This window comes from Heteronotia binoei, chromosome 2 (genome assembly GCF_032191835.1).
Source record: "Heteronotia binoei isolate CCM8104 ecotype False Entrance Well chromosome 2, APGP_CSIRO_Hbin_v1, whole genome shotgun sequence".
In the NCBI taxonomy this organism is placed as follows: Eukaryota; Metazoa; Chordata; class Lepidosauria; order Squamata; family Gekkonidae; genus Heteronotia; species Heteronotia binoei.
Genome location: NC_083224.1, coordinates 183,562,558 through 183,588,024, shown reverse-complemented (window position 1 = coordinate 183,588,024; position 25,467 = coordinate 183,562,558). Strand labels below are relative to the sequence as shown.

The 25,467-nt window shown below is 46.5% G+C and overlaps 1 protein-coding gene across 1 annotated transcript; it reads left to right on the top strand.

The window, feature by feature from the left end:
* Positions 1 to 7,500: 7,500 nt before the first annotated feature.
* On the top strand, positions 7,501 to 20,052 carry LOC132567401 (forkhead box protein D2-like). Its single transcript, XM_060233075.1, has 3 exons — positions 7,501 to 7,818; positions 17,616 to 17,788; positions 19,755 to 20,052. Exons 1-3 carry the CDS (start codon positions 7,501 to 7,503, stop codon positions 20,050 to 20,052), a joined length of 789 nt encoding a protein of 262 aa, XP_060089058.1.
* The last annotated feature ends 5,415 nt before the right edge of the window (positions 20,053 to 25,467 follow it).

The window sequence follows — 25,467 nt, the reverse complement described above, 5'->3', positions numbered from 1 at the left end:
TGTGCATGACCATGTAAACTGCAATAAGCACACAGATGACAGGTGAAACGTTAGGAAAAATTCACACGTTATAGTATCCAGGTATTCACATAAAAGTTTTTCATTGTAGAACTTAATTGGGAAGGGACGGTGGCTCAGTGGTAGAGCATCTGCTTGGGAAGCAGAATGTCCCAGGTTCAATCCCTGGCATCTTCAACTAAAAAGAGTCCAGACAAATAGGCGTGAAAAACCTCAGCTGGAGACCCTGGAGAGCTGCTGCCAGTCTGAGTAGACAATACTGACTTTGATGGACCAAGGGTCTGGTTCAGTATAAGGCAGCTAGTTCATATGTTAATGTGGGAATGTGACATTCTTGTATGCTTCGTAGAGCAAAAGCTTTTGCCAGGAAAATATAAATTGTGGCTAGCTTGCTACGCATAATGTGTGAAGCTATTTGTATAGGGTTGCAGGCAGGGGTGGGGTTTTTTGTAGGGAAAAAAAATCCAGCAGGGACTAATTTGCATATTAGGCCACACCTCCTGACATCACCATTGCTTCACACAGGGCTTTTTTGGTAGAAAAAGCCCAGCAGGAACTCATTTACATATAAGGCCACACCCCCTAACGTCACCATTGTCTCACACAGGGCTTTTGTGCAGGAAAACCCCCCAGCAAGAACTTATTTATACATTAGGCCACACCCCCTGACATCACCATTGCATCACAGGCCATACCTCCTGATGAAAGCCAGCTGGAGCTGAGTTCCTGGGCTCTCCTACTAAAAAACAAAACAAAACTGATTGCAGGTCAGGAAATATCTGGAGATTCGTGGGGCAAAGCCTAAAGAGGGCAGGGTTTGGGAAGGGGGAAGAACTCCTGTGGGATATAAATGCCATAGAGTCCACTTGCTTTGGAACAAATATCTGCACAGCCAATCAAATCTCCAATGGCCAAAAGCCATACTGAGCAAAAGCCCCACGTAGCACTACCCACTTTCTAAAGACACTTGGCTGGAAGCAGGAAAGGTGTCTGTGGGCATCAGGGCACCCACAGGCACAATATAGAGATGGGGCCAAGCTAGGGCTGCCAAGCCCCCGGCCTGGGCAGGGGCTCTCTCCCTGGAGGTTCCCAACCCGTTGGTCCATATTGGGCAGGCAGGGGGAACCTCCCCCGACATCGCCTGGAAGCGATGTCATTGTGCCAGTGATGCTGCACGCTGGCCGCTCTAGGCGTTTCTGGGGAAACTCTATGGTTTTCCCAGATGCTCTAGCAATTTGGGAGGGAAAACTCCATGGTGCAATAGGTACCATAGAGTTTTCCCCTCCCAAATTGCTAGGGCGTCCGGGAAAACCATAGAGTTTTCCCAGAAACACCTAGAGCAGCCAGTGTGCGGCGTCACTGGAACAATGATGTCACTTCCAGGTGACATCGTTGTGCCCCGCACGCTTCTTGTGCGCAAGGCAAATCCCCCACCAGAGCTTGCAGAGGTCTTGGCAACCCTAGGCCAAACTCCAGAGATTCAGCAGCCCTATGTTCCACATGCATGTCCTTTAGGCTTCCCAACCCTCCCGCCCTGGCGGGGGACCCCTGAATTTTCAGTCTCCTCCCCGCTCTCAAAAAATCTGGGGGCGGGGAGGAGAGAGCTGGGCGGGGCACCTGGGCCAGGCCTTCCCACCAGCCAACAGACCCGGGAGCAGAGAGGAGGAGGCAGCAGCTAGTAGCTTGTCCGCACCGCCACCAACCGGCCCTCGACGGCGTTCCCAGGCAGCCTCCCCTCCCCTCCCTTTCCCTCAGGGCTGCAGTGGCGCATGGCCTTCGACTGGCGGCTGCTGGCCACGGCCTCGGGGCTGCCGGCGGTGCCACTGGCTGCGGGGCTCCTGCTCTCCGCCACGCTGCCCCACCGCTGCCGCCCCGACCCAGCCCTGCTGCCCCCGGCCCTGCGCAACGCCTCCGCCGCCCGCCTGGAGCCCCTGCCTCCTCTACCGCTACCCCCCACGGCAGCACAACACCAGCCGCACCGCCGCACCTCCGGGCCCTGCACGCGCGGCTGGGACTACTGCCCGAGGCCGACCTCCGCTCCACCCTCGTCACCCAGGTCCACCGACGGGAGGCAGGCGGGAGGGGGAGGGGAGGGGACCCAGCCTGGCCTCCCTCACAGGGCAGACATATGAGTGTTTGCCGTATGAGTTGAATTCAACTCCAATGTTTATAATAGAAATGATGTTACCAAGTGGTTATTACAACGTGAGGCATTCTGGATTTTTAAATGTAATTCTCTCCAACCAAATGGTTTAAATAATGAATGTGACTTGTCCTGTTTTATATGAGTGTTTGTAGTATCAGTAGACTTGATGTGGCTCCTTTAAATGAGTATGTTAACTTTGAACACCTGTAAATGTGTTTATATTGTATGCATGTATAGTGGGTTTTAATGGTCGCTGGAGCACCACATAATAATCATCACTTACATTCCACTTGAAGGATTGAGTTCCATTGTCAATTTTGTAATTTTTTGCATTAAGGTAAAATGGCTCATTTGAACATTTGAAATTATTTTTGGAAGTATTATTTGTATATTTAGTTTGTATTCTTCTTCACTCAGCCTGTGGAAGCTTCAGAGAAACGGAGGCAGAGAAGCGCCGCCTTCGTAGCTGTCTGCTACTGTTGGCTTTTTTTCTACAGCAGTTTGATTCGTGAAGAAGACTCTATCTTGCCAGTTCTTGGTTGAAACCATTTGAAGGAGTATTGGTCCCAAGAAAGACTGTGCATATTGTTGAACTTCACCTATTCTGTCCTTTCTAAGGACCATGCATATTGTATGATTTCATCTTATGTACAATTTATTGCTCTAAGTGTTTGTTTATGTTTCTGTTATAAACTTTAATGAGAATGTGTTGACCATATTGGAGGCTGGTTTAGTCACAGAACCCTTAGGGGCTTCCCTGTTAGTCATTTATCTGTGATTCTCTATTGTTATTGGGTTGCTTAATCTCCAGTTGGGGACAGTGGATCCCTTAGTTTGGAAGCCCTCCCCCAGCTTCAGGGTCACCAGAAAGCAGGGGAGGAAATGTCTGCTGGGTACTTCATTATTCCCTATGGAGACCGATTCCCATAGGGTATAATGGAGAATTGATCTGCGGGTATCTGGGGCTCCAGGGGGCCATTTTTTTAGATAGAGGCACCAAATTTTCCGCATAGCATCCAGTACCTCTCCTCAAAGCATCTTCCAAGTTTTAAAAAATTGGACCAGGGGATCCAATTCTGTCAGCCCCCCCACCCCAGGAGGTACCCCTATCATTAATTATTTCCAATGGAAGAAAGGCATTTAAAATGTGGATGGCCAGAACTCCCTTTGGAGTTCAACTATGCTTGTTGCAACCTTGATGTGGGCTCCACCCCCAAAGTCTCCTGGCTCCGTCCCCGAAGTCCCCAGAGATTTCTTTAATTGGGCCTGGCAACCCTATCTCCAGCTGGCAGAGATCAGCTCCCCTGGAGAAAATGAACTTTGTGAGAAAACCATCAGCTTCCTCAAGGTAGACACAACGATGGGTAAGTACTTTTCTCCTCAGCGTTCAACTTCTAACGATGCGGAGAGAGTAAGGAAGGAACCGCTTATGAAAGGAATCCTCACAGTTTCAATAATCAAGCCATTTCACAAGGCTGTTGAAAGACTATGTGGGGAAATTTCAGGTATTGGAATCTCAGTGTTCCTTAGTTTTGTTTAGCTTGTACTAAAACACATTTATACACGCTTTGCGTGAAAGTCTTATTGTTTCCGGTGGTTTTCTCACAACGTTCATTCATTACACCGGTTCCAGTTGTTTTAATCATCTCCCCTGGAGAAAATGGCTGCTTTGAAGGGTGGACTCTATGACATCATACCATGCTGAGGCCCTTCCCTTCCCTAAACCCCACCCTCTCTCGGCTCCACTCCCAAAGTCTCCAGATATTTTGCAACAGAAAGCTGGCAACCCTATTGCATTCATTTCCTCTTTCCACAATTGGTCTTCTGATGTTTTCAAGGGGATGTTTGTTCTTCAAGAAACATTGATCAGCCCTACATGAGGGTCTCAGTGGCTCAGCTGAAGCAGTGTGTGAAATGGCAGCTTGCATGCAAGGTGATGACTTAGTAGTCATGTATGCGTATTGACATACGCAGGGGCTAGAAACAAGATGCAGCCCCCCACCTGAGATCTTGCGACCCTTTGGCACTCTCACCCTTGGTGAGAGGTAGGTTTGCCAATCCCCAGGTCCCAATGGGGGTTCCCCTGCTTTTGCAGGTGCCTTCCCACCCCCAGTCAGCTGGCCAGCAGGGAGAAGCCCCATCCCCACAATGTGCCTTTCTACCCGGGAAGGCTTAGAAGACTTGGGAAGGGCTTGCTTTTTTGAAATGTGTGTGTGTGCCTTTAAAACTTTGGAGCTAGGCTGAATGGGGTGACCTTGCAGAACAACATGCCTGTGAGGCCACAAAGTGTGTGCTTCCAAACTGTGTTGATTTTGGCTGCTGTCTCTCTCTTTTTGTGTGTGTGTATGTGTGTGTGTGAGAGAGAGTGAGTTGCTAGGGGATGAGGGAATGAAGACTGTATTCAGGGGAACTGCACTGCTGTATTTTTATTTATTTATTTTAGGGAATGGGAAAGTCTCCTGGCTCCATCCCCAAAGTCCTCAGATATTTTCTGAGTTAGACTTGGCAACCCTTGTGAGAGATCATTCTCCTCTGAGGAAAAGAGGACATCTTAGGTTTTTCCCACCATCCACCCGGGGAAGCAGGAAATAGAATTTCTTCTTCCCTCTTCCTGTGGTGGGAACGCCCATCTCCTCAGGTTGGAGAACTCTGAGCAGTAGTCCTGTATAACAGCCTTACTCTGACAAAAAAGGTAAACATTAAACTTGAACCATGTAGAATACAATAAGAAGAGCTGCCAAGAGACCAAATAAACAGTAGGTTAAAGTCAAGCAAAGTAGAAGGGAGATGGAAAATGGAAGACAGCGAGCAATTTGAATGGGAGGGCAAGATGTCCTCCTTTCCTCAGAGGAGAATAACCCCTCATGTTAAGTGCCAAGGGTCATTCTCCCTCAGAGACAGATGACATCTTGGGTGCTCCCAGAGCAGTTGTCTATGTCTTGGGTGGGACATCGCTGTCTTCTGGAACTACATGTTGCAACACTCTTTTGCCAAATGCTGCATCCACAGTTATAAACATTCAATTTGTAATAGTATACCAAGGTGGACACCAAGGACCAAGTTGCAGCCTTGCACACTTCCTCCACTGATGCATGTCTATCGAATGCTGAATTAGTGGCTGCGCTTCTAACTGAGAAGATAGGCATTCCCTTCCCACCACAGGGAGAGGAAGAAGAAATTTTATTTCCTGCCTCCCTGGGCAGATGGTGGGAAATACCCAAGATGTCCACCACCTCTGAGGGAGAACCTGGGAAGCAAGCTTAACCCCAAGAAACAAAAGCATTGAGCAACCTGTACCTATGCCAGCATTTCCCAACACTGGGTTCCCAGCTCTAGGTTGGCTACAATCTGGAGATTTGGGCGGTGGAGCCTGGGGAAGGTGGGGATTGGGCAGGGGAGGGACCTCCGCAGGGTACAAGGCCAATAGAGTCTGCCCTCCCAAGCAGCCATTTTCTCCAGGGGGGAACTTCTCTATTGTCTGGAGAGCAGTTATAATAGCAGGAGATCTCAAGCTGCCACCTGAAGGCTGGCAACCCTACCGCAACATGGTGCCTGTGCATGCCTGAAATGTTGAAGAGGTACTATTAGAGTTATATATCCAGGGCTTTTTTTGTAATAATAATAATAATAAATTTATTCTTATATCCCGCCCTCCCCTGCCAAAGGCAGGCTCAGGGCGGCTCACAGGACATGGTGTTTACCATGATTACAATAAAATACAATCATTCCTATAAAAACAATTTAAAATATAAAATATAGTTAAGTTACAGTCATAAATTAAGTTAAAAGTTAGATAAAACAATTAAACATTATAAGTTATTAATGAAGGTGCTACAATAAAAAAAAGATTTAAAAAAATTCAGGATATGTATAGGATGGCTAGATGTCAATTAACCAGGTTCCATCTTAAAAGCGAGCTGAAAGAGGGCGGTTTTGCAAGCCCTGCGGAACTGATTCAGGTCTCGCAGGGCTCGCACCTCCTCTGGTAGTTGATTCCACCATTGGGGAGCCATTGTTGAGAAGGCTTGCTCCCTCGTTGTTTTCAATCTAGCCTCCCTTGGCCCAGGGATTTTTAGAAGATTTTGGGAACTACACCTCAGTGCTCTCTGGGGGACACAAAATGTCAGGGAACAAGGTTATATACCAGGCTATTTTTGTAGCAGGAACTGCTTTGCATATTAGGCCTTACAACCCTGATGTAGCCAATCCTCTAAGAGCTTACAGGGCCTGCACCAGGAGGATTGGCTACATCAGGGGTGTGTGGCCTAATATGCAAAGGAATTCCTGCTACAAAAAAAGCCTGGTATATAACCTTGTTCCCTGACATTTTGTGGTGGGCTCTGCCTCCTGCGGCAGCCATCTATATAATTGTGCCCACTGTCTCCCTAGATCAGAATTCCAAAGGAACCTACAGACTCAAAAAGTTGGGGACCCCTGATGAATGCAGTTGTAACTTGATATTCTTCTCTATCTAGGGACAAAAGAGGACACTTGATTTAAAAACAACAACATATGTGGCCTAGGGTTGCCAGGTTCTCCCTTAGCCACTGGTGGAAAATGGTGGGGGGTAGGCTGCCAGATGCAGGCTGGGAAATTCTTGGAGAGTTGGGGGTGGAGCCTGGGCAAAACAGGGACTTCAGTGAGGTACAATGCCATAGTCCACCCTCCAAAGTGTCCATTTTCTTCAGGGGAACTGGTCTCTGTAGTCTGGAGATTAGCTAGAATTCCACGGCCTCTCCAAGTCCTGCCTGGGGACTGGCATTGCTATATCAGGCCCTTTTAATCTGTTTTAACCGCTTTAAAAAAAAAAAAAACACCTTATTTGTTAAGGTTTTATTTGTTTACGTTCCTTGTGGTTTTACCAAATTTGTGATGGCTAATGGCTATATGCAATCAGCTTCTACGACTAAGATATGTGGCCCTCGTTGGTAGAATTTATGAGGCTTCCTTCCAACGCCCCCCTCTCCACACTCCCCTGTTTTTCTAACCCCCTTTCCCGACACCTTCTCCCCTCACCCCACCCTGGCCAACAGCTGTCACCAACCTGTTGGCGAACCCAGCTCAGAATTCCTCCACCCCGAGTGGATTAATCAATGTATTTATTAGGCTTAGGTCTCAAATCCCGCTAAAGCCAAGACTTTGACAGATAAACAGGCCGCTTTGCGAAGGCAGCCCGTTTGTGAAAACACAATTAGCAAACCTTGTAATCTGCACTAATTACAAGCCGGGCCTCAGGAGGAGCCTCCAGCGGTCCAGGACAGCTTCCCTGACCCTCCTGGGCTCTCTGGACCCTGGAAGATGAGCTGAGACCAAAGGGCTGTCTAGTTGACCGAATCATGCAGGGGACCAGGGTCGACGGACCAAGGCAGCCCGGAGTCTCGTTCACCATCGATTACTTGCTTTTTGATAAAGGAAAGATTCCTCAAGAGGCCCCGGAACCAAAGGATATCCAGGACTCCAGATTCTCCAGAGGAGATGATATCCCTACAGTGGCAGGACAAGAACTACACGGGTCTCCAGACCTCCTGGATAAACCCAACCTGTCCTATATCGCCCTCATTTCTACTGCCATCCTCTCATCCCCAGAGAAGAAGCTGTTGCTTTGCGACATCTACCAGTGGATCATGGATAAGTACCCCTACTTCAAAAACAAGGTGAGTTTGACAATGGGTTCTTTACAGGGGATGTGAATTTGGGCGAGGGGAGACTAAGCCCCCACACACCACTTCACAGATCCGATGCACATCACAGGCTTCAAAAATTGAGATTGTTTCAGATCCACAGTCCCCTTTCCTTTAAGCCTTCCTGTAGGTTGTGGAGGGGCCGTGACTAGAGATGTAAAATTTCCAGAAATTTTGAAGCTCGGAAAAAACTCCAGTTTTTTTCCATTTCCCCCCCTGGAAAAAAAACGGAAGTTTTCAGAAAAATTGAAAAAAAAAAACCCGCCACTTCTTTTTTATTTTCCAGATTGAAAGTTATTCTGTTACTTTAGGAACATAAAATATGACTATGGACAATTTTACTTGGCATGAAATTATCACAGCTAGCATATTAAAAATATAGCGTGTAACAATTGTTTGGATACACTATATTTTTAATATGCTAGTTGTGATAATTTTGTAAAACGGAATTTACATTTTAAACAATATTTATTTGTAATTGTTGCAAATGGAGCAACAATCTCTTGAACTGTTTACTAGTTTATGTGGAACAGACAAAAAAACCTCCACAAAACAATTTTTAAAAATCCAGAAGAAACAATTATTCATATTTCCTCTCCACAGTATTTAAAAAAAAAAACCTCCTTCTCATAAAAAGAATTGAAGAGGGGGGAAGTGTAAAGAAGGGAGTATAGGACTAAGTTTCAATGAATGGGCATGATCTAGGACATGCTTGTTCTCAGGGCACAGAAATTAGAATAATCTGATACCATACATATTTTTTAGAAATGATTTGGGAAATATTTGAACACCTTGTCTTAAAATATTTTATTCATCATGTTAAAATAAAGTGTTCCATAATCATTTTTTTTCCCTTTCCTTTTTTTAAATTTTTCCAATTTTTCGGACAAAAACAAAAAAAAGACTTCAGGAAAAAAACGAGGGGAGGGAAACATTTTTTCCCCTGAATTTTTCCGGGTTTTTTCCCGGGCCTTCACATCTCTAGCCATGGCTAAGGGGTAGAGCATCTGCTGGTTGGGTGGGAGATCTAAAGTTCAGTCCCCATTATCTCCAGTTAAAAGGATCATCTAGAAATTGATGGGAACGATCTCTGCATGGGTTCTGTAAGGAAGATCTTGCCTCACTAACCTGTTACATTTCTTTGAGGGGGTGAACAAACATGTGGACAAAGGAGACCCTATAGATATTGTTTACCTTGACTTCCAGAAAGCTTTTGATAAAGTTCCTCATCAAAGGCTCCTTAGTAAGCTCGAGAGTCATGGAGTAAAAGGACAGGTACTCTTGTGGATCAAAAACTGGCTAATTAATAGGAAGCAGAGAGTGAGTATAAATGGGCAGTCTTCGCAGTGGAGGACGGTAAGCAGTGGAGTGCCGCAGGGCTCAGTACTGGGTCCCATGCTCTTTAACTTGTTCATAAATGATTTGGAGTTAAGAGTAAGCAGTGAAGTGGCCAAGTTTGCGGATGACACTAAATTGTTCAGGGTGGTAAGAACCAGAGAGGATTGTGAGGAACTCCAAAGGGATCTGTTGAGGCTGGGTGAGTGGGCGTCAACGTGGCAGATGAGGTTCAATGTGGCCAAGTGCAAAGTAATGCACATTGGGGCCAAGAATCCCAGCTACAAATACAAGTTGATGGGGTGTGAACTGCAGAGACTGACCAAGAGAGTGATCTTGGGGTCGTGGTAGATAACTCATGGAAAATGTCAAGACAGTGTGCGATTGCAATAAAAAAGGCCAACGCCATGCTGGGAATTATTAGGAAGGGAATTGAAAACAAATCATTCAGTATCATAGCCCCTGTATAAATCGATGGTGCGGTCTCATTTGGAATACTGTGTGCAATTCTGGTCACTGCACCTCAAAAAGGATATTATAGCGCTGGAAAAAGTGCAGAAAAGGGCAACTAGAATGATTACAGGTTTGGAACACTTTCCCCATGAAGAAAGGTTAAAACACTTGGGGCTCTTTAGCTTGGAGAAACGTTGACTGCGGGGTGACATGATAGAGGTTTACAAGATTATGCATGGGATGGAGAAGGTAGAGAAAGAAGTACTTTTCTCCCTTTCTCACAATACAAGAACTCGTGGGCATTCAAAGAAATTGCTGAGCCATCGGGTTAGAACGGATAAAAGGAGGTACTTCTTCACCCAAAGGGTGATTAACATGTGGAATTCACTGCCACAGGAGGTGGTGGCGGCTACAAGCATAGCCAGCTTCAAGAGGGGGTTAGATAAAAATAAGGAGCAGAGGTCCATCAGTGACTATTAGCCACAGTGTGTGTTTGTGTATACACAAAACATTTTTGGCCACTGTGTGATACAGGGTGTTGGACTGGATGGGCCATTGGCCTGATCCAACATGGCTTCTCTTATGTTCTTATGTTCTGCATGGGACCCTGGAAAGCTGCTGCCTTACTAAGTAGACACTATTGACCTTGATAGAGCTTGTCTGACTCATGAGCTCCCAGCTTCCTGTGCTGTTTTGACAGACATTCAGCTAGTTTTCTGGTGCCACTGGGAAAGCTGAACTCTGACAACCTGGTCACAGAGTACACAAACAGAGCCATTCTCAACAAGTCTCGTTGGGAATAAATCCAATTTTATTCATTGGGGCTTATTCCCAAGAAAGTATTCTTCGGACAGTTGTCTACATTCTTTTATTCCAGACCAAGGGTGGCCAAACTTGCTTAACATAAGAACCACATAGAATAAATGTCAGATGTTTGAGAGCCGCAAGACAAAAACATCAAGATGTTTAAGAGTTGGAAGGCAGGCAGGCAAATAGATGGCAGGAGGGGAGAGGGAAGGAGAGAGGGAAAGAAGCAACTTTAAATGCATTTTCCAAGCGGCTGTCTGGCTTGGAGCATGCATTTAAAAAGACAAATGCCTTCTCCAAACTGGCTAATGGGGTGGTGGGGGCCTCAAGAGCCACACAATATGTGTGAAAAAGCCACATGTGGCTCCCGAGCCTCAGTTTGGCCACCTCTGTTCCAGACCACAGAAAACCCAAGATGGGGGCTTGAAAAGTTATCAGAGAACTCCATCTCTCCATATCTAAAAGGTTCCCCCAGGTCTAGGGCTCAAGCCAAGTTCCTCTATCCGGACTGTAATCCTTGCTAGAATCCGAATCAACTTGTTTGAGCCGTATCATCACCTTATCCCATCCCGGCACCTGACACCTAGCCTGTACATGCATGACATCTAGCCCATATCAGTGGACCATTCTTCCCTGTCACACCTTGACAAGATCCAGAGATAGAAGAAACCCACTCAGTTTGTTCTAAGAGTAGTAACGATTTTGACAGCTACCCAGAGTGTTGCAAACTGATTTTCCTCGCCGATCTCCCAAATGCTGCATAAGATGCTTGGATACAGTCCTCCGTGTTGCATCATAGTATCTTCGGATCACCAGTCGTACTGCCTCCAGGGTTTCCACACCAGCCACCAAGTCTCTCTGGAAGCTAATTTCTTGGTGCGGAAAGGCTTTTCTGCATGCTCTGCTTACCCCTGATTTTTAGAGTAGTCAAACCTGGACAGAACAGGGACTTCAGTGAGGTACAATGCCTCACTGGGGTACAGTATAGTGGGGGACTTCCGTGGGGTACAATGCTACATGAAACTTGGATTTGCCTTCTCTGTGGCCATTCTGCCCTCTTCTTTTTCCTCCAGAGTTTTCTTTTCTTTCTAGTCACTTAATTGTGTTGTATTTATTCAGCACATGTACCATAAAATCCAGTTTTCCTGGGTTGGGGGGATATTACCCGTGATGTGAATGTAGAACAATACCCTCTCTCTTTTGGGTTTGTTTTCTGTGCAAGTACTGTAGCAATGCTGCGCAATTGCGTTAATTGTCTGCTTTGTCAGGACATAACTTCCATGGGGTGTTCTGTGTTTGAGCATGCACTTTAGCAATAATGCACTGAGTTGTGACATGGAATTTACACATTCTCTGACTGGGTGTGATGTGTTTTTTTTAGGGGGGGGGAGGATCATCAACCATTGTTTCTGGAGAGTTTCTGATTTGCACTTATTCTCTGGTTGCCATTTTGCAATTGCATTCGAGAATCTCCACATGTCAATTCCAGTCTGGACGACTCTTTCTGAATCCTCTTTCTGGTGTTACATTTCCTACAGATTCACAATATCAGCTTCACTTTTACCAAACCATTGGGAAAGCATGCAAGCTTGCTGGTTCACACAGAGCTCCTCATCAGCAGGCTCAGAGGAAGCTATTTTGCGGCCCTGGGAGCAGAAATTGTTTTTGACATTGTGTGCAGATAGCAGAAGCTGTGGTTCCTCCCCCACCCCCCCTCCCCAGAGGATCTTCCTGATGGTTGCCCCTGGGGAAACTGCTTGTGTTGAAGGCAGTTGTCTGTCCAGTTGCATAGAATGGGAAGAGGGGGATCACAAGAAACTGGGAAAGGTTTGAACATACAAAGTCGCCCAGCAAGATCCATGGAGGATTCTTTTTGTGTGGCATTTTGACAATGCATACGCGCAAAACTCAACCGCAAAAAATATCACATGCACAATCCCGCCCAGGCTGCTTTCTGCCAGCCTCTACTTCTTTCAGGGCTGTTGTGAACCTTTGTGAGATACGGTTTGTGAAACACTTTGAACGCTGTGCGCTTTAATAACAGGAAGAGAAAAGATGCAAACGATTGGGAAATCAGGGAATTAATTCTGAATGTTATTTTAGACCCGTTCAAAGAAATTTGCTTCAGAGGAAAGCAGTGCAGGGAGGGAAATTCCAAACCAGAAAAGGGGGAAATGCTCTCTGCTCATGATAAACCATGTGCAACCGATAGTTACAGCCATATGGATGAAGCCAGTGGAAGCCATTTGACATGAAGCAAGAGGAGGGGTAGGAACTCCAAATTAAAGTAAGAAAACCACCCCTAGCCCAGTGGCTCCCAACCCTTTCAGTATGGTGACCCACAAGTCTGAACTGACTTGGGACCATTATGCATGCACAATTTACTGCATATTTTCAAAGCATTAAGCCTTTAATCTTGACTTTGGATTCTGTGCCCCACTTATGCACTATTTTTCTTCCTCGGGAGTATTTATTCTACAGGTACATCTTTTTAAATGCACTTTTCTGAATTGGGATGGAACATCTCGTGTGATGCGTGGGGTGCGTGTGGCATCCAAAGGTTTTTTAAATTTACCCAATTGTCCTATGGCAGCTGCACAGTAGCGTCCAGCAAGTGCCTTCCTCATGGTTCAGGTTTTGTGCATGCATTTTAAGTATTAGTTTGTTGAATGAAAGGAACACAGGCAATGGGGGGGGAAACTCACCACTGAAACTGACTAGTCTTTTTCTGAAACCGACAAGCAGCTGCGAAGCCCCATTTTCCATATGGCCAAGCACTCGGGGATTCTCTACTGTGTTATCGGCCACTGTGAAAAATGGGAAAGGGTCACACAATCTCATAATATGGGGGAACATGTTGAGTGTACAGAATGTACAGCAGAACCCACTGACACTAGCACCGCAAGCTGTGATCATTGGCAATGTGTGTGCCTGTGCATGCGTGCAGTGTGCACCTCTGTAAGGTCACCTGAAACTCCACCACACTCTGCACAGAGCTGCAATTTGTATGGGGGAGGAGTCCCCTGGCAGATGTTGCTGGGGAGCTTTTTTTAGTCTTGTGCCACTAAATTGAAAAAAATGGCGGGTATTTTCATCGGTGCTCTAGCATAGTAACGCTAATTTCCTGCTCTTCCTTGCAAATGTGTGTGGTTTTCTTTTTGCAGTTCTCTAATATGATCCTGCACGTTAGTCATTATCTTGGTCTTTTTACAAAGCCGGTCCTGTGTAGATTGCACTCTTCCTCCAAATGGTTCAATTCCAAGTGATTCTTAAATTCAGCGGTTTGCAGAAGGTCCATGTGACTCAGCCACCGTTTTGATGGCTTTCAGGGACTGCCAAAAAAACTTTGCTCACAAAAGCATAAAAGAAAAATGTTTTCAAAGCTTTAGGCTTTCCATCCCATTCCATCCCGTCCTAGTCTCTCTCTCTCTCTTTCTCTCTCTCTCTCTCTCTCCCCATTTTATGTCAATTTCATTCTGCACTGACAAACCTCCTCCCCTTTATTTTGTTTGCATTCAGCACTGAAATCCTTTTTTTTTTGCACTGAGAACACTGCCGTTTGCTTCCTCTTTGATCTCCCTTTCAAGTCAATACCACCAGGAAGTTAAACCTCGCACAGCTCCTTTTAAACTCCCCCCACTGTTTAAATTTTTTAATTCAGCAATCCAAGACTAGCGATAGTTTCATATCACTAGACTCTCGCCCCTTGTAAAAAATATTAAACGTTTAAAAACAAGGAGGAAATGGAACTTGTACACCAATGAAGGGGGGAGGATGGTGGAAAGTGCAGAGTGGGCAGAACAACCTCGATGTGGGCGGGGAGTGACCTCTCAGGGGCAGCAAAAGGGCTGATGGAAATCTGAAAGAATCTGTGTGCTTCTGAATAACCTTTGGGTTGAAAACTAAACAAGGGGAAAATCGGCACAAAAGCGCTTTAAGAAAACCAGAGAAAATAGCGACCAGAAAGTGAACTGAGTGCTTGGGGGGCGGGGGGGGGGAATCAATGCAGAATAAGAAAGAAAACCTGACAGACATGCACAGTGAAAGTGAGGAAAAACACCCATGCATAATAGTCCATGGTAAGGCGACCCATCCAGGGCTGGCCCAAGGTTTTTTTAGTGCACTAAGCAGGGCTTTTTTGGTAGCAGGAACTCCTTTGCATATTAGGCCACACATCCCTGATACAGTCAATCCTCCAAGAGCTTACAGGGCTCTTCGTACAGGGCCTACTGTAAGCTCCTGGATGACTGGCTACATCAGGGGTGTGTTGCCTAATACGCAAAGGAGGTTCTGCAACAACAACAAAAGTCCTGGCCCTAAGCAAACTATGACCTTGGCATCCACCTAGTTCAGCATTTCATTTTCTGCAGTGGCTAACCAGCTGTTTTTGAGAATCGCAACAAACATTGCACAAAGGATGCTGTTGCCCCCATTCTGAACTCCAAGCAAGCAGCATCCCAACATACACAGCCCTTGCGGATGGAGGTGACATTCCAGCCTTTGGCCATTCTCTCCTTCACCATTCCTCCCTCTAATTCCCCCTAAGATTTCAAGAAACTCACCTTAGTAACTAGGGCTTTTTTTGTAGCAGGAACTCCTTTGCATATTAGGCCACATCCCTAATGCAGCCAATCCTCCTGGAGCTTACAGTTGGCCCTGTACTAAGAGCCCTGTAAGCTCTTGTAGGACTGGCTACATCAGGGGTGTGTGGCCTAATATGCAAAGGAGTTCCTGCTACAAAAAAAGCCCTAAATACTATTACACAGTTGTGATTTGGACTAATGTCTCAGGAAGAACATTTCAGCCAGCACAGACAATTCTTCAGAGCCAGGACCACTTGCTCTGGGGCTGTGTTAGGTCTAACACAGGGGTCCCCAAGATGGAGTCCATGGAGCCTGTCAACACCTTTCCTGATGCCCACCTAGTGTTTTTAGAAAGTGGGTGGGGCTTTTGCCAAGCAAGACTTCTGACTGGCCATTGGATATTTGATTCGCTGCACAGATTTTTAGAAGTGCTGGTTTGACGTCAGCAGCAGCAGTTGCCTCAGCTCAAGGATCTTCATAAGGTGTCAGAACTCCAAAAGTGCTCTCAAGCTCAAAAAGATTGAGGACCCCAGAGCTAACAGAAGAGGGGTGGCCAAACTGTGGCTTGGAAGCCATATATGGCTCTTTCACACATGTTGTGTGGCTCTCAAAGCCCCCACTGTCCCGTCAGCTGGCTTGAAGAAGGCATTTGTCCCTTTAAAATCTACATGCTGGCAGTTGGAGAATGTATTTAAAGTTAAAGTTGCTTTCTTTCCACCTCTTCCTCTCCATGTATTTGCCTGCCTTCCTTTCCTCCTTCTAGCTTTCAAACATCTGATGTTCATGTTTTACGACTCTTTCCACCTCTTCTTCCCTCCTCCCTCTCCCATCTATTTTCCTTCCTTCCTTCCTTCCTTCCTTCCTTCCTTCCTTCCTTCCTTCCTTCCTTCCTTCCTTCCTTCCTTCCTTCCTTCCTTCCTTCCTTCCTTCCTTCCTTCCTTCCTTCCTTCCTTCCTCCCTCCCTTCCTTCCTTCCTCCCTCCCTCCCTTCCTTCCTTCCTTCCTGCTTTCAACATCTGGTATAAGAACATTGCAGGGTACTGCAGTGCGTTGCATGGTTATTCCTTAAACTGTCAGTAGGGGGTGCTGTGTCTTCTCTTCACTATGCTGAAAGGAACACTTTGGTTGATGCAACTGTTCAGGCAGAGAGTAGGAAAAGATTGGGTTTGCCAACACTGGGTTGGGAAATACCTGGAGATTTGGGAGGGTGGTGGAGCCTAGGGATGGCAGGATTTGGGGAGGGGAAGGACTCCAAAAGGGTATAATGCCGTAGAGCAGGGGTAGGGAACATTGGATCTCCAGATGTTTTTTGCCTACAACTCCCATCAGCCCCAGCCATTGGCCATGCTGGCTGGGGCTGATGGGAGTTGTAGGCAAACATATGGAGAGCCAATGTTCCGTACCCCTGCCATAGAGGCAGGACTGTTTTTTGTAGCAGGATCTCCTTTGCATGTTAGGACACACACCCTTGATGTAGCCAATCCTCCTGGAGCTTACAGCAAGCCCTGTATTAAGCCCTGTAAGGTCTTGGAGGATTGGCTACATTGGAGGTGTGTGGCCTGATATGCAAAGGAGTTCCTGCTACAAAAAAAGCCCTGCAGAGAGGCCACCTTCCCAAGTTTTTCTTCTCTGTTGTCTGGAGATCAGTTGTAATCCTGGGAGATCTCCAGCAGGTTAAAGATGAACTCTCTTGTAGCTAATAACTTCCTGGAGGTTGACAACCCTAGTTACAATAGCAAAAGCATGCAGGGGGAAGGGGCTTTAGACACCTCTGTTGAGAAATCATTCCCCATCCAGCGCACCATCCTATTTCCAGATATCCCGAGAAGTCCTATCAGGAGGCGAAGGCCTTTCACTGTTGTTGCCACAAGTATTCAAAGGCACACTGCCTCTGAACTTGGAGGTTCCATCTAATCAAAATCATGGATGGACCTTTCTCTCTCCATGAACATGCCTTTGAAAATCAACTAGACCAGTGGGCATGGCTTTTCTGGTAGAAAAAACCCTGCAGGAACTCATTTGCATATAAGGCCACACCCCCTGACATTGCCATCATTGCACACAGGAACTCATTTGCATATAAGGCACACACACCTGACATCGTCATCGTTGCACACAGGCCTTTTTGTAGAAAAAGCCCTGCTGGAACTCATTTGCATATAAGGCCACACCCCCTGACATCGCCATCGTTGCACACGGGGCTTTTTGTAGAAAAAGCTCAGCAGGAACTCATTTGCATATCAGACCACACCCCCTGTCACCACCATTGTTTCACACAGGGCTTTTTTTTGTAGAAGAAGCCCAGCAAGGACTCATTTGCATTTAGGCCACACCTCCTGACACCAAGCTTTTCTGGTAGGAAAAAAACCCGCAGGAACTCATTTGCATATAAGGCCACACCCCTGACATAGCCATCATTGCACACAGGAACTCATTTGCATATAAGGCACACACACCCTGACATCGCCATCGTTGCACACAGGCCACCCCTCCTGACACCAAGCCAGCCGGAACTGCGTTCCTGCTTTTTAAAAAAGCCCTGTTGGTGGGCAAAACTGTGGCAGTGAGTTCCACGTGCTCCTCTCATTCCCAGGAGAAAAGCTGGCGCAACAGTGTGAGACACAACCTCTCCCTGAACGAGTGCTTCGTCAAAGCGGGCCGCAGTGACAACGGCAAGGGCCACTTCTGGGCCATCCATCCAGCCAACCTGGAAGACTTCTCCAAGGGCGATTACCACCGGCGGAGGGCACGGCGCCGTATCCGGAGGTAAGAAGGCGGCAGCTGCCAGACCACGGCTGCCCCCAATCCGCCCCCTGATCCCCACACCATATGCAGGGTAAAACCTCCTTCTCCTATCCCTTAATGGGCTCTATTAACCTCCACCGTGACCCCAAGGCATGAAGGATAAGACCTTTAGCCCTGTGTACTGACCCTGAGCTGACCTCGCCAGAACCGGTGGAAAGATCCACCATCTTCCTTTCACTCTCCAGTGAGGTGGAAAGAATTAGCATAGTGACAGAGAGCCCCGAACCAGAAAACCCTGCGTTTAGTTTCACCTCATTCCCAACTCTGCCTCGATGCCCCGTCTATAATATGAAAGGAAGGTACCCTGTTGCAGAGGAAGTTATCTGTCGAGCGCTTTGAATGTTCTGAGATCTTGAGAACGACACCGCTGTTATAAAAGCATTGAGTTGTCTTTTAAATGGGCAGCTAAGGAGTGCAAGATTTAACTGTAAAATTTATTATATGGTGGTCAGATGTAATAATAAAGAACTGAACTGAGTAGGGTTGCCAGGTCCAATTCAAGAAATATGGGGGTGGGGCCAGGAGCAAGGTTGTGGCAAGCATAATTGAGCTCCAAAGGGAGTTCTGGCCATTACCATTTAAAGGGACTGCACGCCTTTTAAATGCCTTCCCTTCATTGGAAACAATGGATAGGGGCACCTTCTTTGGGGGCTCATAGAATTGGACCCCCTGGTCCAATCTTTTTCAAACTTGGAGGGTGTTCTGAGGAAATGCACTGGATTATATGCTGCAAATTTGGTGCTTCTAACTAAAAACAGCCCCCCCCCCCAGAGTCCCAGATACCTGCAGATCAATTCTCCATTATGGGAATTGGTCTCCATAGAGAATAATGGAATGCCCAGCAGATATTTCCCTTCCCCCCCATCCTGGATAGGGGCACCTTCTTTGGGGGCTCATAGAATTGGACCCCCTGGTCCAATCTTTTTCAAACTTGGAGGGTGTTCTGAGGAAATGCACTGGATTATATGCTGCAAATTTGGTGCTTCTAACTAAAAACAGCCCCCCCCCAGAGTCCCAGATACCTGCAGATCAATTCTCCATTATGGGAATTGGTCTCCATAGAGAATAATGGAGTGCCCAGCAGATATTTCCCTTCCCCCCCATCCTGCTTTCTGATGACCCTGAAGCGGAGAGAGGGCTTCCAAACCAGGGGATCCCCTGCCCCCACCTGGGGATTGGTGACCCTATTTACATAGGCAGTTAAAGAGTGCATGGTTAAATTGTAAAATTGGTTATATATTGGTCAAATGACCGTAATAATATTAACTGAACTGAGTGCCAGTTTTGCATTTCACCTCTGCCCCCAATTCCCTACCAAGCCATGACTCTCCTCCTTCCTCCTATTTGCAAACAAGGGGATAATTGTACCAGCCTTTCTTAAACCGTAAAGACGGTTGAGATATTGCCCACAAATTGCCTGGAAAGCTCATAAGGTTTTATGTAAAGGCAATTGGCTGCTCAACAAACATCCTTGCTGGATCCAGACTAGCCTTTTCCAACAGAGCTGGATGCATCTGAGAATTCATTTGTGGTAGACAGAGGTAGCCGTTGAAGTGAACAGACCCAGACCTTTTCCAGCCTTGTACCCAGGGCCGGCCGTTGACTGTCTAGCACCCAAGACAGTGCCCCACCCCCCACACACTGATAACCAATTTTCAAAAACAGATGAATTCAGGGGAAAATGAAAAGCTCAATTCGCTGCCCCCAGAAGGCCAGCATCCTGGGCAATCACCTAGTTTGCTTATTGACAGGGTCGCTGCTTGTTCCTGTGGGAAGCTCAGCAAGCAGGGTATGGAAGTGTTTCTACCCACAGATACACTGCCCCTGTAGATGGAGGTGCCATGTGGCTGTCGTTGCACACAGAACTATCCTTCCTGAATGTGTTTGACTCCTTTCCCCCCCTCCCACGTTTTCCTCCTTTCTCCAGGATGGCTGTGAACTTTGGCTACCACCTCCCGTATGCCTTTTATGGACTCAGCTGCTGCCCAAGCCGTTACTGCCTCGGCTGTTCTCCATACACCCACCCTGGCATTCCTGGTCCATCTCCACCTTGCCTGCCGAGCTTTCCCCCTCTCCTTCTCCCACCAGCCGCCTCTTTATTCCCTCCTCCTTTCTTCCCTGGAGGAGGAACAGAGAAATCTCCATCTGAAAAGCACCTCCGCTGGGCCACCTGGAACAAGCCAACACTCCCGATGGTCCCCCTGCAAGCTCACGCCAACCTGTGACCTCTCCCATCGGAATCCAGAACAACCTGTGGGTTACTTTTCCTAGTGATGCTGGGTGCGTTCCCCTTTGTAAGTTCAGACCACCAGCCCATCAATCCCAGAATGAACTCCTCTGCCTGATATTCGGGGCCAGCCCTAGACTGTCCAGCACCCTCGGCAAGGCTACGTTCTGGCACTCTCTTCTGCACTGATAACATCACCAAGTCACATGGGGGGGGGGCCCAATTCGGTGCCCCCAGAAGGCCAGCGCCCTAGGCAATTGCCTAGTTTGCCTAGTGGCAGGACCGGCCCTGCTGATGTCATTTGCTCTCTGTAACCAGAGGTGCTGAGGATTGAACCAGGGACATTCGGCATGCAAAACTGAATCCTTGAACCCTTCCAATCCAACCTGCGTTTAGGGCAGTATAGTCCCTTCTACAGGGCCTCTTCGAAGTCTGGGGCAGAGAAAGGTCTCTCCCGACACCTGTGAGCCAAGATCTGTAACTGGAGGTGCCAGGAATTGAACAGGGACCTTCTCCCCATAAAGCTGAGACTGGCGGCCGCTTCCTGTCCCTGCAAAGGATGTCTTGCTGAAAAGAAGAGACTTTGCCAGCTGTCCCACCTACTCTCAAATATCCCTCCGTCTCAGGGACATCCCAAACTGAAATCTCGTTCTGATGCTGATGATTATCCTCAAAAATGTGTCCTGGATTCACCCAGGAAGCACCTCCTGCTCCTAACTTGACTGCAAGGAAGAATCGTTGCAAGTTGACTCAATTTTCACATCCAGAAAGGAGAGGTTAAATGGCTGTAGCAACTGGAGAAGAAGAGAAAGGATAGTTCGTTTTTATACCCCACTCTTCACTATTCCAAGGAATCCTAGAGAGGCTTACAATTTTCCTTCCCTTTCTCTCCTCACAACAGACACCCTGTGATGGAGGTGGGGTTGAAAGAACACCCGCCAAGTGTTTTCAGAAAGTGGGCGAAGCCAGGTAGGGCTTTTGCCAAGCAAGGCTTCTGATTGGCCACTGGAGACTTGATGGGCTGTACAGATTTTTTAAAACATTGCTTGGCAGCAGCTGCCACAACAGCACAAGGATCTTCACTGTAAGACTGAAGATAATACGGGACGACCATTTTGTAACTGGCTCCGCATCCTGCAGCAGCCATTTTGTGTCTATGCCCGCCATACTGTGTCGGAATTCCAAAGGTCCCCGCAGGCTCAAAAAGCTTGGGGATGCCTGCTTTCTAAGGTTGTCATTCAAAAGGCCCTGCTGTCCAAAGAACTAATCCAGGGATGTCAAATGTGTGACCCGAGGGTTGGTTTAGGCCCCCGGAGGCCCCTATCAGACTCGTGAGCAACTCACTGTCATTTGTTTCCTTCTCTCTCTCTTGCTTCCTTCTGCATCACAGCTTCCTTTGCCAGGCTTGCTCAATTGTGCAGGAGCTACGGAGCAAAGCCTCTATTTTCTCCATTGGCTGACCTGCACATGAAGCAACTTATGTCAAAAGCTTGCAATGCCCAACCATTTCAAGTTTTCCCCTGGGTCACAGGCTCAAAGCACTGCCCATGAGATTTCTGTAATGAATGTCAATAAACCAACAGTAGGTTTGCAACTTACACACCTGAACAACACCTGAACAGCATACTCAAGATTGCTACAGCACAGACATTATTTCCAGATTTTTATGCAATAATTCAGAGCAAGAGGTATCAGTTATCGGAAACTGTTAAGTAAACAAAATATTGCAAGAATGCTAATCTTTTTAGTACATTTTATTTGAAGTTTTTTTTTTTTAAATCTTCAATTGTGTCTGTTTGTGTCCTTTATAAGATTTATATCTCTACTACCTAGCATTATTTTTAATGACACACATGGCCTGGCCCAACAAGGTCTCATTTATGCCAGATCCGGCCCTCATAACAAATGAGTTCAACACCCCTGATCTAATCAGTCTCATCCCTCCACTGGAAAGGAATTAGCTGTGTCAGAGACAGTAAGAAACATCTTGATTGGTTAGTTACTTCTAGCAAGAGGATGGCTGACCAAGGATGGGAAAGGACCTGGAAAAACTTTTAGACCTGCTCATAGAAATAAAAAAGTCGGCATTCCAAGCAACATGAACTTCCGGTATTCAGCTGCAAACCACTATTGGCTATTATAGTATAGTATATTATATTATATACAAGCTATTATTGGCTGTCGGGGAGGGACAGTGGCTCAGTGGTAGAGCATCTGCTTGGGAAGCAGAAGGTCCCAGGTTCAGTCCCTGGCATCTCCAAAAAAGGGTCCAGGCAAATAGGTGTGAAAAACCTCAGCTTGAGACCCTGGAGAGCCGCTGCCAGTCTGAGAAGACAATACTCACTTTGATGGACCAAAGGTCTGATTCAGTATAAGGCAGCTTCATATGTTCATATTATTGTGTATGGATGCAATGAAACCTTTTGCCAGTGGAAAGCAGAGCGAAAACCAGTTCATTTTGATACTTTTGATGATGAATGCATTAGGATTCGATCCACTAAGAGCTCCTAAAGCTGAGCAGGATGCCAGCAGTTTTGTCGCGGTTGTGAAACCTTCTTTAAAGAAAATGTTCCATAGGTTATGTTTTTTACATGTGTTATCATTGATTGGTCCAGATGGCTGTCACTAACCAAGAAATGAAAAAGCACAAAGCTCATGTTCAACTACCGCAAATGTGTATAATATAAATAGATAGGAACAATAATTAAACACTTTCTAAATACACAAATTTACATGCACATAAAGTTGCAAATGAACCGAATGTTCGAAGACACCAGCATTGTATGCTTGACTCGAAAAGCAACTGTGATTGTATCACTTGTAGTCCCACTACCACGTGTGTGCCTGACGAAGCCTCATGGGAAACGGTCTGTTTACCGGTTTGCCATTGCACCTTGGTTTCCAACTTTGGGACATCTGAACTATACAGATTCGTCTGATACAATGGAATCGACATTAAGTTGGATTAGGTTCCCCGTGAGCAAAAGAAGAAATAGAGCGATGGCTCTTTAAATCACGGAGGAACTTCCATTTTCAATGTGGAGCGGTCTTTGCAGTGACTGTTTTGGTTCGAGTCAGCATTGTGAATTTGCAACTTTACGTGCATGTAAATTTGTGTATTTAGAAAGTATTTAATTATTGTTCCTATCTATTTATCTTATACACATTTGCAGTAGTTGGCCGTCAGCGTTGTGCTTTTTCAGTCCTTGCCTCTTTGCACGGCTTCCCCCTTCGATTGCTGTATGTCACAAACCGGGCATTACGTCTAAGAATAAAAATGTCCCTGAATTCCACGTTTACAAGAATATAATCTCATAGCCCTTCCCCTACATAATTGTGTCATTGTTCATGCAAAAGCCTTATGAGATAGGCCAGCAGTACTACTGTGCACACACACCAATGAGCCTACTGAAGCACATGATAGGGTTGCTAACTGTGGGTTGGGAAACTCCTGGGAGGGGGGAGTGGCGCCTGGGAAGGACCTCATATGATGCCAGAAGAAGGACTACAGCAGTCATTTCCCCCAGGGGAGTTGGGTTACCAGCCTCCAGGTGGGGCCAGGGGATCCCCTGCTTTTACAGCTGATCTCCAGCTGGCAGAGATCAGCTCCCCTGGAGAAAATGGCTGCTTTGGAGGTGGGCTCCAGGGCAGTGTATCCTGCTGAGGCACCTCCCCGCCCCAGACTCCGCCCTCTGCTGGATCCTCCTCCAAAGTCTCCAGGTATTTTCCTACACAGACCTGGCAACTCTGCTTTGTAGACTGGAGATGAAGTGTAATCCTGGGAGATCTCCAGGGTCCCACGTAGAGACTGGCAACTCTAAGCCCCTGTTGATGGTATCATGTTTGACTGCTGTGATAGAAGAGTGGTGACAAACTAACGCACTGTCTGCCCCAAAGTTCTTAATTCAAATCTTGCTTTGGTTCCAGTATGCGCAACTCAGGGAAAGTAGTAACAGTTTACCTTGCAGGATTGTCGCAGGGAGTTCTGAATAACTCTCTCTGTGTGCAGATTCAGGTGGGCCATTGTGTTGGTCTGAAGCAGTAGAATAAATTTGGAGTCCAACACACCCCTGATGCAGCCAGTCCTCCTGGAGCTTAAAGTAGGCCCTGTGCTAAGGGCCCTGTAAGCTCTTGGAGGATTGGCTTCATCAGGGAGGTGTGGCTTAATATGCAAAGGAGTTCCTGCTATATAAAAAAGCCCTGATTTAAGGTATGAGCTTTTGTGTGCATGCACACTTCCTTGGATACATAGAAATTGAAGTTAACAGTTCATATATATATAGGCATATCCCTCTACCTTGAATAAAATTTTGTTGGTATTAATGGTACCAGTAGACTCAAAATTTGTTCTACAAGAGTTGGGACTGGGGTTTCTGAACAGATATCTGAGGAAATGTGCACACACACAAAAGCTCATACCTTGAATACACTTCTGTGTGTACATGTAAACTTGTTCTGTCAATTCAACTCCCCATATCAGTAATAGAAACACCAGGTGACCTTACAGGGCTGTCGTAAAGGCATGAGATAATGGGGAAACAGATGGTTGTGGCGCATCTTCTCCAGAAAAGCTTGCCCATCGCTTTAGGGTTGTTTTCTTTGCCCAGCGTTTAATCAATTATATGCTATTCAGTTCTTACCTGTGGCTTATTCCTTTGGATTGTTATTGGATTATCCTCTTCTATTATGCCCAATAAAATCAATCCAAATGCTCTCTTTAAACAACAACACTTCACATACTAAGGTATGACTAATTAAAAAAAAAGAAATGATTTAATTAAGAGGAGGGTTGCCAATCCCCAGGTGGGGACAGGGGATCCCTGGGTTTGGTGGCCCTCTCCCCACCACTTCAGGGTCATCAGAAAGTGGGGGAAGGAGAGGGAAATGTCTGCTGGGCATTCCATTATTCCCTATGGAGACGTTTTCCCATAGGGTATGATAGAGAATTGATCTGAAGGTATCCGGGGCTCTAGGGGGCTGTTTTTTGAGATAGAGGCACCAAATGTTCAGTGTAGCATCCAGTGCCTCTCCCCAAAATACCCCCCAAGTTTCAAAAAGATTGGTCCAGGGGTCCAATTCTATGAGCCCCAAAAGAAGGTGCCCCTATCCTTCACTATTTCCTATGGAAGGAAGGTATTTTAAAAGGTGTGCAGTCTCTTTAAATGTGATGGCCAGAACTCCCTTTGGAGATCAGTTATGCTTGTCACACCCTTGCTCCTGGCTCCACCCCCAAAGTCCCCAGATATTTCTTGAATTGGCCTTGGCAACCCTAATTCAGAGAATACTTCACACAGGGTATAAAAGCAGGAAGTTATGGGAGGCCCTGGAAAGAGGCATCTCCCCACTCCCTGTAATTTTTTAAAAACATCATGGGCACTTTCACACATGCTCAATAATGCAGTTTCAGTTCACT